The 15,677-nt window shown below is 35.0% G+C and overlaps 1 protein-coding gene across 1 annotated transcript; it reads right to left on the bottom strand.

Annotated features, from left to right (window-relative positions):
• Positions 1–224: 224 nt before the first annotated feature.
• On the bottom strand, positions 225–15,437 carry ARX (aristaless related homeobox). The gene is made up of 5 exons (XM_063444289.1): positions 15,032–15,437; positions 12,732–13,512; positions 10,987–11,032; positions 7,371–7,699; positions 225–1,488 (listed from the first exon to the last, which is right to left on the bottom strand). The coding sequence occupies exons 1-5, from the start codon at positions 15,216–15,218 to the stop codon at positions 1,248–1,250; spliced, it is 1,584 nt and encodes a 527-aa protein (XP_063300359.1). The 5' UTR covers positions 15,219–15,437; the 3' UTR covers positions 225–1,247.
• Between the last annotated feature and the right edge of the window lie 240 nt (positions 15,438–15,677).

Below are 15,677 nucleotides of genomic sequence, written 5' to 3'. Positions count from 1 at the left end.
ATATAAAAATGTGCATGTATTCTCAAATATCCCAACTGTACAGCATAATAAGATGCATGAGGAATGCCGTTGGGGTACCTCATGACTGTTTGTAACACTCTTCTGCACTGCAAAAAAAGAAAAAAGAAAAGAAAAGAAAGGCAGACTATTGAAAATAAACTGAGAACTAGAAACATGTTACACTTTTGTTTTGTTAAACATATAGATTTTTTTTTATTCTGAGTGGGACACTCTTCCCAAGGAGAGTCAGGAAAAGTGGTGACAAATGAACAACATTACACATATACGGTAGCATCGTCTTGAAGCTTTGAGAAACTTTCTACAGTTAATAAGTTAAATAAAGAGTTTTTACATAAATATTTTGCTAGGAACCTGGTGGTATCTACAACACAGATAGAATTCTACAGTTTGACAAACTTTTACAACACTACACTGAGTGCAATTTTTTTTATAACATTTCAAATATACAAAGCTCTTTTTTCCTTAATTTTTTTTTTTTTATAACAATGTTATTTACAGGATCATTAATCACAGTTTAGTGACTCAAACAGTCCATAAATCAGTTCATTCCCTTTGGTTTGGTATAAAAAACCTTGGTTGGTGTATGAAGAAAGAAAGAAAAAAAAAATATACAAGAGATAACGAAAGTGATTAGATACAAAGATCTTTTAAGTGCACTGACTATAATATTATCATCATCATCATCATCATCATCATCATCGTCATTATTTACCTATCTGTACCTCTGCATCCATTTATATCATTTAACTTACAAATGGTGTTAAGAATAATTTAACTCTTTCTGCTAAAACAGTACTGGGGTGAAAACCAATGTTGCAGCAAATTTAATGGTTAAAGAAAATTAGGTGGGTTATTGGTTAAAAGGAGTAAACGGGGTTAAGCATTGTGTGAAAGCTATATGTAAAACCCCCAATGCATAACCACAAAAGTAAAATCTTTTATTTGCGTTTTTTTTTTCTTCAATGCACATTTTTAACATACTATGATACCACTTTAAAATGAGCAGTATAAGGAATTTACAGTTAGTGGTGTGCGGAGGTCATACTGCTCAGGTGCTGCATAAATATCACTCATTATTACTGTAATGCATGACATCCCGTGTGAGATACCCATGACCTCACGTGTCGTGCAGGACACACAGAGCCCAATAGTCACTGGTCCACATATGCTTGTCTTCGTTCTCCATTTGGTCTTGGTAATTCTCTGGTTGAGTTTCTCCTGTTAGTTCAGCATACCTCTTTGCCTGTGTTGTTCCCAGGGATAATGTTGAGCTGTGTGAGTTGTGCTGCATGCTCCTTAGCCTTTAGCCTGAGAGCAGCTATGCTTGATGCACGTCTGTCTGCTGCAGCTGTTGCTGGGTCTGTTAACCCACTGGACTGCACTGCACTTTCAACAGCAGGATTGGGTTGTCTTAGGAGGGCAGCAGCAGTGGAAGCACTAGTTAGGGGAGCCATGGTGGAGAAAAGTCTGCAAGCAAACAGACATCATGATCAAGTCCAGGCAACATAATTCATCTTAATATTTTTCAACCATTGAGTTGCACATCACTGTTACGTTAATGATTAGATTTCTATTAACAGTTTCAGCATAACTATTGTCAACATATCACAGAAAATAAAAATACAATTATATGAGAAACTTATCAATAACCAAGCCAAGGGAATTGTCCACTAAAGTTTATGTTAGCAACATGCTTACACAATGGCGGATATGGTCAACTTAGGTAAATATAACTTCGTAGACATTATACTACAAATTACAACTGCCAAAAACTGTTCATAGCAGTTCTGTTAATCATTCGGCCTCGAATGAAGCCATGTCGAAATTATAAGAAAATATGTTGTTTACCAAACGCCAACTCGTCTAACTGAGCCAAACTTAATTGTTCAGATTATTGTGGCACTTGTAAAAAAAACAAAATGTGAATGGCAGCAATGGGCAGCCAGCAGGCAACCCATTAAAATGATTTAAAATATATATATAGTGGGAGACACAGAAGTACATGCATCTCTTCCCTCGGAGGGTAACAGAAAAATGAATGGAAGGCCCTTAGTCCCCAATTAACCATGGTGTAGAGGACATGATAAGCCAGAAACACTCTTGGTTTAGACTCCTATTATTGTTTTTTTCTAGACATGTTTAAATGTTGACTCAAGTTATATTTTTTTAACACTCCGATATTAATCAGTAATTCAAGTAGTGGCTAGATAAGCCGACTGACTTAAACAGGGTTCTGTCAACTCACTTTCCTTTAAACATTATTGATAACTGAATATTTAATGAACAAACATCAAATGAATCTGTTTTTGGCACTCATGTACACTTTAAAGGAAAGAGTGTTACTTGTCTCAAACACTTCAGTAAAAAGTAATTGTAAATTTGAAAACAATGGGTACTTAAAATACATTCTTACGTTGCTATGCAAATGAAATAATTTGTAGCAAATTTATGGTATCTATACCTTCTACAGAACTATATCTAAAATAATATAAAACTACTATTATTATTAGTTAGGTAAAAACAGCCTAAATGCAAAAAATTAGCCATATCTATTTTTTCCAGTTTGGTCATTTTGATTCTTTTCCCCCCTCAGTTTATACAAATAAAAGCTTAAAAATACACACATACATGTATATATGTGTGTGTGTATATATATATATATATATATACACACACACATACATATTTATTTTGTGTATTTGTATGTTCTCTGTGTGTATGTGCGTGTGAATTACTATTTTATCTAAAATGTTTATAAATTTGTTTAATGAAAACTAGTTTTCTGAAATTTGAAAAAAAGTGTAAATTAAAAAAATTAAACTTTTTAATTTCAGTCTCATTTGCTCATGTGACATTTTTCTATTGTGTAGATTAGGACTATTGAAGACACAGTTTCCCAGTACTATTCAAGTTCTAGTGGAAATATATATATTTATATATATCAAGAGCTAAATGTCAAAATTCCATCAGCAATCTAACATCCCAGCTGAATAACACAACACTAATAATGCCTTCCTGTGGGTGTTTTACTGCTCCCTACCCCTGAAAACCACCAACATACCAATGACAGGCCTAAGAGACAGAGAGGGATTTATGTTGTCTCCATTAGCCATCGTTATGATCAGCAGCCTCCTTGCTGTGATATTTGAAATCTCTCTGTGGAGAGATGCTAGCATACAGTGCTACAAACTGAGCCATGACACCATTAACCTGGAGGCAATAGGACTACAGTACTTATCTTCAAGCTCATAAAAAAAACCCAAAAAACACAATAATGCACACAGTCATATACACTGTACCAACACACACAGCAACTTACACCGTATATATATATAATTTGTACACCATTTCTGAAGCAATGACGCATTGGGAACATGCAATAAGAGACTCACTATATTCAAATTTGGAGCAGACACACTGTATTTAAAAATGAAGCATACACAGAGTGACACACAATACTTGCATATAGTATGCACACAGCTACTGATGCAATGCTTTTAGGCATGGTACATATATGCAGTAACTCATTTACTCAAGGAAGGTACGCACAGTAACTGACACTTTAGGATACATTCACTAACTAGCAACTTGTTATAAAAGTTAGGCAAAAAGTGATTTTTTTTTTCAAATCAGCTATACTGATTTATTTTTGCTATGTACTTTCAGTTTACACCAATTGGTAATTTGGTGTATAAACCTATTTGTACTTACATGTGACATCTACACAGCAAGTGGGTAGATATATCAACGTGTTGGGTTTGGAAAATGGTGCAAATATGTAAAAGGGTTGGAGTTACCAGTGGGATCTAGTTTTTAGTTCCACTGTAACCCTACTTTTAGTACCTTTCATAATTTTCTGAACACAAGATTCTAAGAAAGCTCTACTATTTGATATATAAGTGATATGGACACATAGTAATTGACACACTGTATTTACACACCAAAGGTTCACACAGCAATTGAAAATATATTTACACTCTGCATATGCCGAGTTACAGATATATATATATATATATATATATACACACACACACACACACACACACACACACACAACTATGATCCTGTATTTACTCAATTTATGTACACACAGTAACTGGCAAACTGTATACACACACACACACACACATCATGTACAATGTAACTGGCATACTATATTTATACATACAGTAACTTACATTTACACACAGTAACTGGCATACTGTATTTAAACATAAAATGTACACACAGTAACTGACATACTGTATTTACACACTTTATACACACACACACCGTAACTTACACACTGTAAATGCAGTACAGACACACTGTATGGACAAAGAGTAACTGATGCGTTGTGTTAGCACAACTGTAAATACATATGATATCCGTCACAAAAGATTTATATCTACACAGCAGCAGACACTGTTTGTATACATAGCACATAGTACACATTCTTTCCACCTGGTTGCACATGAATTTGACTAGATTTACACACAGTGATGAACACTTTGTATTTACACACATTATGTGGGAAAACTATTTTGAGCACACTGTATTAGCACACTACAATTACACACAGCAAGTGACACACTGTAGTTTCATGCCAAATTTGCACAATCTAATTAGCGCAATATATTTAGGCATTGTTTGTAAACACACTAACAGACACCTTTGCATTTTACACACGCACACACAATAAAACTGACACACTGTATACACACAAATTACCTTCTTTATGCTGCGTATACACAGTATCTGACATACCATGTTTGTACAATGTGTCAGGGTAATTCACGAAACTGTCATTGGGGGAATATAGCATGGAATTTTTGGACCAAAACTGCCAACATAGTTGAGTTGGGTATTTTTCCACTTTTCTTTTTACATAAATTTGTTAATTTCCTGGTGATTTTTTGATATTGGTAACTGCTAAAATAGCAATTATGGAAAAGTGATAAGGAAATTCAGGCCAACATACTAGCCAAATGTTTACAAATTCTGAAAATCATCTACATTTTCAGGTTGACTATCCAGGCCTGCAATTTGTAACTCTTTGATACTTCTCCTCAATTACTGATTTAAGAGTGTATTCACTAAATTCTAAGTTGTAGTGAATTACAATCCACATGGCAATGTTTAGGGCAAAATTCCTTGGTCTGAAACAAAAATCTCCAGCCAGGCTACTTTAGCCTCGGTTTTGTCTTTAATTTAGATTAGAATTCACTACAATTTGGTGTTTATTAAATAACCTTGTATGTGGTGAATTCAAGTCTAATCTACAAAAGAGTGACCAAAATAACAGGGTTGGTAAAATTCTTCAATTCATCTATATCCTCAAATATTTTGACTAAAATTTAGAAAATTCAGTTTTCAAAATATCACAATTCACTATTTAGTAAATCACCCCTTATATATAATGCCTTTTGAACACATTGACTGACAAAAATGAACTACACAAACTATAAAAATCTATTCATGCACTGTGTGTGCACAAAGTAACATTCAATACACACAGTAGCTATATACACATATATTTTTCTTATAATATATAGTTTATATTATATGTATGTACTGAATAGTATGAATGTACTATATATTATACTTATATAATATATTGTACATTCAATATTAAATGTTGTGTTTATGCACTTAGGCCCCCAGTACAAAAACACACTAATATACAGTAACAATTTAAAAGCATGCACTGTATATTCACACTGCTAACGCACAGACACACAAACTGAATTTACATAATCGCATACTATGTATCTGCACTCACATTTACAGAGACTCACACTGTACGTAAACACAATATGCAGGCACACACACACCAAATAATAAGCTATTCCATATTGCTTTTACATGGCACTCAAAGTCATGTTGATATTTAAAGTGGATTTGGAAATTTAAACACCACTAAATAAAATTGAACATCACATTCTAAGTGCTCAAGAAATGCTTTACAAAACAACCCACGTGACCTCTCCAGATGTTAAATGTATTTTACTGACTAATTAATTGTAAGCAATCTATGGTACATTTCCACATTAGCCGCATTAACTAATGCATGAATAGATGGGGACCCATTACGTGAAAATCTGTTCATGGTAAATATATATTTCTGAAGTTTTAATTAATAACAGTAAGCAAACTAATTATGATCTGAATATGATGTTACTTGTTCTGCAGGTATTTGGTGAATTTAACCTGAGTTTATCACCCCATGATATGCAACCACTGGCCAGCTGTTGTGAAATGCAGCTCTCCTAATTCTCAGTCATACACAAAGTTTGCTGTCAATCATGGGTTTTTGTCTCCCTCTCTGTAGGACAGTAATGATTAACTTTGGCAGCCCCAGATGTTTTTTGATTAGGTTTCGCAATATGGTCTGACAAACAGCCTTGCTAAATAAAAAAATAAAAAATCATGAAAAATGTAGTTCCTACTGCAACAGGGCCATTTTCAGTCGGTGCTATAGGGACTGTGTCAAATCAACAACTTCAGCTGAGGCTATGGGCCTCTATCTGATCGTATATGCTAAAACGTAAGATTGAAGTATATGTTTTAGCAAAACAGACAAAAAAATATCATACCAGATAAGTAAAATATATAGAAACCATAAGAGTAACTATTTACCATCTGGCTGACCAGCTTCCGGTTATCCTTATGAGTACCAGAATAACTGTTAGACAACGAGTTTAATAATCTGCATACATATCTTTATTTTGTTAATGTTTTGTGTTTTTATAAAGGTGCATGTGACAGAGCATTTAAATGCTGTCATGTGCCCCGAAATAGAAAGACAGGGAGGAATAAGTATTACTGAATGTGTTTTTTATAACAACATATTATCTAATTACCATTAAGTAATTGATTATTTTAATTATGAACTGTGTGACACATTGTGAATTCTCAAATACCAAATTATTTTATAAGAAATAAACTGAAATCCTAGATGTTTAACTGTTGCACTTTGTAATGGAGTTTCTGCCTGAACTTCCTTGTGTGTATGTATAGCTATCTGCCTAAACTGTCTATTTATTCCTGCTTATAAAACAAGCTGTAAATTTGCTCAATGAACATTATGTGACCACAGATTGTGACCCACACTATATCATGACACCTGGTTCAGTAATTTGGAGACTTTGCAAGGGGGCAGGTGGAATGTCACGTGACTCATCATAGCTGGTTCTGGGAAACACGTGACTATGGATAACTATGTAAAGCAGTAACAGAAATAAAAACCCAAAATAAGTCATGGCTGACATAATACCACATTATAATTCCTGATCCCGAGTTGGCCGGGCTATTGTTTGTCTTTAATGTTTTTCTATTGTTCCAATGATTTTACAGAAGTGCATTTTTACCTGCCAAACGCAGGGCTGATGAAGGCTGGGTGTCGGAACACAGCTGCTCCCAGGAAGGTGCTGAGTCCTAATGGAGTCCCACCGGGGGGCAATGAAGTGGAGCCTGGTGGTGGAGGTAGACTTGGGAAGGCTGCAGCTGCAGCCGCTGCTGCTGCAGTCCAGGCTGAATCCAAGGCAGGATGGTGGGGAGGAAATGGGCTGGTATCAAGGTATGGACTGAGAGGGTGACTGGCTGACAGTGGGCCAGGAAAAGGCAGGCCTGGGGCATGTGTCTGGGCTCCAGCCTTTTCTCTCTTCCTCCATTTGGCTCTGCGATTCTGGAACCACACCTGCAAGGCCCAAGAGAAACAAAGTTACCATGTGTACCACGTGATCAGCATTCTGAGGTTCCATCCGCTTACTAATAATAATACAGGTACAGAATCATTGGGCCACTGAGGTAGTCACACCATGCCGGTGAAAATGGGGCAACTTCTAAAACAACTTTAGGGGATCTAGCTTTATACCGCCCCCTGCTGCATGGATTTCATAGTATCTGGTCAGGACCCAAGTGACATAGCTCACGTTGGTGTTGAACACAAGTAACAGTTGCAGGTGTACATACACACTTTCTTTTCAATTTTACATTTTTATTTAAATATTTATTTATTTTTGTGTGCAGCCATGCTCTTTTATTTTTAACGCCTGATAAAATATCAATGTGTGTCTGTCTGTGCTGACAAAGCAAAATGTGCTCAATAGATATGTATGTCCTTAGTGTAGAATTATTAGATCATTAAACGGTGTCATCTACTAAAATTAGTCTGCTTCTGTCCTGGACCACAACGTACAGTGCGGTCTCAAATACACGTGTGCATATGCATGTGTCTATAAAATAATTAGTTAGATAGACACACATACACATTATATAGAAATTTTATATATATATATATATTATACCCCATTATAAATCAAGTTGCAATTTTGTTTTCTCAATTGCAGTATTCATAACTATTAGATTGCTGAATTACGGTTACCTACAGGAATAGGGACTATAATATAATATAATGATGTGTTAGGTTAATGATACTTTATCTCTCCAAAGAATCAGGACTAGCTTGCTATCTTGATTAACGAGTGCAGGAGTGTTCTGCAGGTGATTGCCCAAACAGAAGGTTAGATATGCTTCTACTGATGTCACCAGCATGCATTATAGAGTAATGGGCGATTGGTGGCTGACTGGCTATTTGGCTGATGAGGAGTGAAGGAAAAAAAAAAAAAAAAAAAAAAAAAAAAAAGCAGAAAAAATAAAAAAAAATAAAAGAAATCACACAGATTCACTTCAATGTTCGCAGTGTGTGTGCTTTGCAGTGTTCTACATATAGAGGTAGAGATATGGTCTATATATAATGTTTTACACAATAAATGGTAAAATTATTAATTCTATGTAAAATAATATATTATTATGGTATGATTTAAATTGTTCGAATAATACGTTGTAAGTAATTGAATACATTCATTGTTTGATGGAGAATGGAAAATACTAAATCTATCTATCTATGCTCAGCACACACTATATTGGGACGCTGCAAATCAGTGACTTCAATTAGAAAGCTTATATACGACACATCAAGGGAAAAGTGCACTATTTCATGTGTTAAGGGCTACGCTCTAACTACGCTTGCTCTGCCTTTGCCTGCACATTGTTGGTTCACTGGTGTAACCGGATGGCAATCACCTGTTAACGAGCTCATAAAATCTTTATCGTTATCCTCATTGAATCTCCTCTGTGACACATTAAATGCTACACTAAGGGCTGGTTAGTTATTGGTGTTTGGCAGGTTTTTTTTTTTTATATATATATTTTTTAAAACACACACACATACATTGTATAAGCAATTAAAAAAAAAATAATAATAATATAAATAAAAAATCAACGATATATTGTCTAATTAAGTGCTATTTAAAATAATGTTTTAAAATCAAATATGAATCTGGTTTTAAACGAAATTCTAAACTCTTAAACAATTACAATTGTGATGCAGGTGGAAATCTAATTCTGAGTGTATTAAACAGGTGTATTAAACCAGCATCAATAAAACGAAACAGACAAGCACAAAAGTCTAGAATAAAATCTACTTAAATTATATATATATATTTTTTAAAAATATATATCAAATTATAATAAATAACAGACAAGAACATTCGTATATACAAAATATAAAGATAATGAAATTCAACAGCCTCTTCTTGTAAAGGGATTTAAATAGATCCTATTATATTAATTTAATAGTTGCCAGATGACTAAAATTGTATTTACCCTTTCTGTAATATGCCATATTTGCAAAAAACTTAATTAAAAGAATTAAAAAATAAATACTTTCCAGTTTAGGATTTAACAATGCATCTCGTTTATTTACTATTTGGCAATTAATGATCTACTGTTGAAATCAGTCTTTATTTTTTTCCACCTCTTTCTTTGATTTTATTTTTCCCTTTAAAACTTATTTAACTTTCTCACGAATTTCCCCCTGGAGCTGAAAATACTGATTTGCTGTCACATCCCTGTTTGACAATGGAGAAATGTGTCAACAATAGGAGGGAGACTTGTCAGATTAGCCCCTCTAATGCAAGAAGCTGTTGTGTATTAAATGAGCCATATGGAATTTATTATGCTTTATCAGCCCTTGATTGTAACTGTAAAGTGATTTGCTCAGCTTCAAAACCAGAGACATCTGTTTTCTGTTGGCAATCAGGGCATCCCAATGTTTATCGTCTCTTTGGTTATGAGACGTGGTTTCGGAAATGTACTGTGTGTATGGGCTTTTTAACACCTTTAATAGCATTGCACCCACTTACAGGACCAGCTATTAGATCAATGCAGGGTTATTGCTATAAAAAAAATGGGAAATCAAATAGCATTAGCACGACTCCTTGTGCAAGCTTGATGGGGAAATCAAACAGCATTTTGCAATGTTTGTTGTAGCAATAAGTGTGCTTTTATCAAGCCCTATTGGAGTTTTAATCACAGCCAAATACCTGCTCTCAGCTGTTGCAGATTTGTCTAACAACCAAAGGCGGTCCATGTTTTGTTTCAATTAAAAACGGAATTGTATCAGCTCCCTCATTTTTTTTTTTTTTTTTTGGCAGGTGCATTTTTTCTCAGGTCTTGTAGTAGTTCTTAAATAGTCATTTTGCATCCTTGGCACAGTCCTGCTCTGCCCACCTGAGTTGTTCTCTTTTTACCCACCAATCCCCCCCTCCCATCAGTTCTGCAGAAATGGACACTGATTTCAACAGTGGAATCAATGTTTCAACATCCCCAGTGGCTTTCAAATTTGCTCCTTAATTTATCAAAGATGGAATGTAATAATTGCATGTTGTTTGATTAATTAATTCCTGGACTCTTGGGAGATTGATTTGTTTTCAGTTGAAAATTTGGTTGGTGACTACAGACAGCAGTGACATTGGGGACTCTATAAATAGGCTGTTAATGCCATATATATTTATTGAAGCAGCTGGTGATCAAGTAGACAATTTAAGGTGGACACTCAGTAGCCTTGTCTGCCTATACCTCTGCACCCCCCTCTCACCCACACATACACATCTTAAACCATATTCAAATCTCAGCACTCACCTGAACCCTGGCTTCAGTCAGGTCCAAGCGCATTGCAAGCTCTTCTCTTTAGAGAAAAAAAACAAAACAAAACACACCATGGACTGTGAGATTACACTATTACTAGAATTCATAGAGTTAACAAATATATACACAGCATACACTCTTAACAGTCATGTCGCCTGCCTTAAAATTAAGGAAAACGTGAAAATTCCCCTTTTCTAACAAAGTATCCAAATGCCCTATCTTTAGACACCCATCATCACTACATGAAGGCACACAAAATAATTAATTGGCACGAATTTTCATTTATTTTTAAAGTTAAATATCGATATCAAGTTAGTAAACCGTTTATTTATATTTTACTGTAAAACGTTTTGTATCTATATTTTGCAGCCACAAACAGCTAAGCATAAAAATAATGACAGGTAAAGGAGATACAATAAAGAGAAGGGCATATATATTTATATAGTTATAAATTTCAACATATATAATTTCATAATATATAACTCGCATATAGTGGTTGTATATATTTATTTTTCTAACTACATATTTTACCTGACTTGTTCGAGTTTGATCTGAAATACTATTAGTTCCTATTTAATTAAAACATGTCAAATATAATTAATGGCAGTGATTAGTGTTGATTAAGCAAATAATAAAATGTAATTTATTTATTTTTAATGATCAGAACAGTTTTCAACTTAATTTTTTAATTGTGTTTCTTGCTCTTTACTATGCTATAAGATTGTTTAAAACGAATGCATTACATTAAGTTTATCTTTTTTTTTTATAATCAGTTTGGACCAAATTTTATTGAAAATATTTAATTTTCCAGATTGATACCATAATACCGTTTTTACGCATACAATTGTGCCTTAACGTGCTACATTTATTAAACAATATTTCCATCTATAAACAGAACATTACATTATATCATATTTTAATTCAAACCGGTTATAAAGGTGTTTAAATTGAGAAATCTAAACAGTAGACAATTGTAATCAATACTTGAAGTTATAAATCCAAATATATGTTTATCCAATTTAAATATCGTAATATATATATATATATATATATATATATATATATATATATATATATAAAAGAATTAAATGCATACATGGAAAATTATTTGTATGATAGATTGCAACTGCTTATATACTCAAATTATATGCAATTGATAATAAACAAAATAAGACAAAATTAAATGTTTTCCTATGTGATTTCATGTTAGTTAGTGATATCTATCTATCTATCTCTATTTATTCCATCCTAAAAGTATACATTTCAAGTCAAGTGACAGTGAAAATAAACCCTAAATCCCAGAGATCTAAGGATTCCCCTGCTGGGAAGGGCTTACACAGACGGTAAGTGACATTGCCAGATATAGTTTTGACAGTCAGGGCGTTCCATAAAGAGAGACTACATGGCAGGTATTTCTATGGGACAAAGTGCTCTGACTGATTTGCAGGTATAGTGATATACACAGTCAATTAAACACACTTTGCAATGAGGAGCTGACATAAGAATGCAAAAAAAACATTAAATATTGATCGTCTTGAAAAAGTGCATGGAATAAATGATAATTTCATTAAATTTGCTGTAGAGATTAGAGATTGACATTGGTATTTGCAACCAATATATACTGTAGAGTGTGTTTTCTGACATTATTAGTGAAAGGCCTAGTTGATAACCCTAGATGTGCAGGAGATGGTCACCATCCTGGACACCCCTCAACCCCCCATGAAGAACCTGTAAGATACCTGGTGAAGACGTCAGGATAGTGGGTCTTCTGGAAGGCCCTCTCCAGCTCCTCCAGCTGGTAACTGGTGAAGGTGGTCCTGTATCTCCTCTGTTTCCTCTTTAACATGCCCTCCTCCGAGTCGCTGCCAGCAGACAGACACACACTGTCTTCTCCATCTTTGCCATCACCATCAGAGGTGTGGAGTAGAAGCTCCTCTTTGGGAGATAGGTCCCCATCAGTCCCGCAGGTTGGTGGCTGTTGCTGCTGTTGGTGCTGAAATGGTGGATGCTGGTGGTCTTTCAGAAGTCCTCTGTTTGAGGTGCTGGTGCTGTTGTGTTGCTTTTCCATTTCATCTTCTTCTTCCTCTTCTTCTTCGTCCTCATCCTCATCATCTTCATCCTCTTCGTCGCCCCCAGGACTTTGGGAAAGTGCCCCTAGTCTTTCTTGGAGAGAGGTGCAAGAGGCTGATGAACCAGTCTGGAGCTGCTGTTGCTGGAGACCTTCTGGACTCCCATCTTCTCTCAGCAGGGGGGCGCTGTTCTCCCTGTAGGACTTACTTCTACTGATGCTGACCTGGGGGGCTTGGCTGATTTTGAGACTGTGATTATCCCAGCTACTTTCTCCAGCACCCCCTAAAATCAGAAGGCGGTCAGCCTTATCCGACCTAGGTACCCCAGACCTAGAGTCAGTGAGGGACTGGAGATGCAAACGACCACCAGCACCCACAGGACCATACAATCTCCTCAACTTGGGAGGCAGGTGCAGCTCAGCCTCAAATGTGACATTACTTTTAGGAGACCCTGTATTTGGAAAAAGAAAGGGTACAAAACAGAAATAAGACAATAATTACACAGTTGTTCTGAAAACACACAACACTTTTTCTACTATTCCTATATGGGGCCACTACTTATAGAAGACTGGTCCATAAAAAGACTTAAAATGATAATAGTTTCTTTTCTAGGAGCCAGCGCGCGTGAATGGGTTTAAAATATATAACGCAATTCAGAGCGTAATGATGGCTAATTAAATATCAATACTAAGTCAAAAACTATATAATATTGCTGATAAATTACATTTTTATTTTCTAGTATTGTTTACTAAGTAAATAGTTATCATTTTTGTTCGTTTTTCCAGACTGCTGTTTTAAATTATTTTATTTCTTGCAACATTATATTGTATTGTAACACGATAAAAGGTGTGTGTGTGTATATATATATATATATATACACACACATATACGCATCACACACTCATCTATATGCATTTTTGTCATTTCTTTTGGTTCCATTCAATGATATATTTAAGATAACAGGTTTGATGGGAATATCCTGGTAATTGGATGTCTTTGGAAGCGGTCTAATTACTGTCAACAAGGAATTTCAACACTTGTACAAGTAGATTTCACCTTCAACCTACCATATGTTTATAAAAACCACATCTGAAGGGATATTGTTACATCCACATGAGCACATTATTGAAATACCAAATGGATTTTTTATAGGAATACCATACAACCCTAATCGAGAAGCAGTCTAGCCTTGGGAATGCAATGTAATATAATATAATGTTATATATATATACATATATATATATATATATATATATATATATATATATATATATATACATATACATATAAATTCATACATATAATGCTACATATAAGTTCTCAGTCCATACGTTTTTTTTTGTGTGTATATGTATGCATATAAATATATGTGTGTGTCTGTGTGTAGTATAAATGCACACACATACACATTACATTTCACCCATGTCTATAATATTATCTGCGGCTCATGTACAGGCACTGGATTACTGGATATATAATTAGCCATTATACGATTTAGATTATGCAGGTAATCCAAAAATAACATTGAATTTAAAAGAAAAATGCAATACAATTTTCCTCTAAACGGTGTTTTCCAACCAACTGCCACTTCAATGGTTACATGTGAATTGTAACAATTGTATTTAACGATAAATTAGAAAAAAATAAAAATAAAAAGGTGTCCACGTTACGGTTTTTTGAATACCAGTATAAACTATTACTATTTAGCATTTCACTGAAATAAATTTGCAATAAAAATCCAAACTCAGTAAAAACCCATTATTCAAAAATACAAATGATAAAAAGTCGAAAACCAATGAAAATAATAATAATAATAATAATAATAATAATAAGAATTAATACTAATTCTGTAATTGATATTAGAGTGTAGCAGTGGGACAGAGTGTGTTAGTAGTAGGAGGCAGCATCAGGCCTCTGTAAATCGGTTACATTGTATAGCTTCCAATTCTTTTATAGAATATCCTCCTTACCTTCCAAAGTTTTGTCCTGATCAGTCCTGTTAGCCAGAGATGGCAGAGTCTGAGTGGCCAGTAACCTCATTTTGCAAGGACTCCTCCTGCCCAGAATGCTGTCTATGCAGTAGGAGGAGAGCAGGGTCGGAGATTTACTTTTACATTCCGGCCTCTCTGAAGTCTCCTCTTGGTACTGATTGCTCATGATTCCCTGTCTGCCTGTTGCTCCTTCTCCCAGTATCTGACAGTAGATTTGGAAGTGAGCTGCAAGGCTGGCTGGGTGTGGGGCTGTTGCTGCTGCTGCTGCTCAGTGTGATAGTGTGTGAGCCTTTAGGGTTTGCAAGATCCCAACACATCAGTGCCACTCGTCCCTCTTCTTAATCAGGGCACCAGTAACTAGTGAGCAGAGCTTTACTCCTGAGCCCCTCTCCTCCACGTGTTACAGAGAGGCACTGGATTGGCTCCCATGGATTCTGCCACTCTTCACACACAGATTAGCCAATGACTGCCAGCAAATCGTGGACTGGATTCCCTCATTAGCATGGAATAGTCAGCAACATATTATGGCTCTGTGTACAGCTCGCTTTATAATGGATAATTTGACATTTCACTTAGAGATATGGCTACTACATTAGAAAGTGACTCTATGAACGTCTAACACCAA

The sequence above is a fragment of the Pelobates fuscus genome, chromosome 1 (genome assembly GCF_036172605.1).
Source record: "Pelobates fuscus isolate aPelFus1 chromosome 1, aPelFus1.pri, whole genome shotgun sequence".
Lineage (NCBI taxonomy): Eukaryota > Metazoa > Chordata > Amphibia > Anura > Pelobatidae > Pelobates > Pelobates fuscus.
This window is presented reverse-complemented; position numbering and strand designations above follow the sequence as displayed.

Coding starts and splice junctions, on each gene's coding strand:
- ARX (XM_063444289.1), bottom strand. CDS start 15,218: ATGAGCAATCAGTACCAAGAGGAGACTTCAGAGAGGCCGGAATGTAAA. Junction 11,033..12,731: donor TATCCTGACGTCTTCACCAG/GTATCTTACAGG, acceptor TTTTCTCTAAAG/AGAAGAGCTTGCAATGCGCT. Junction 7,700..10,986: donor TGACTGAAGCCAGGGTTCAG/GTGAGTGCTGAG, acceptor TGGGCCTTGCAG/GTGTGGTTCCAGAATCGCAG.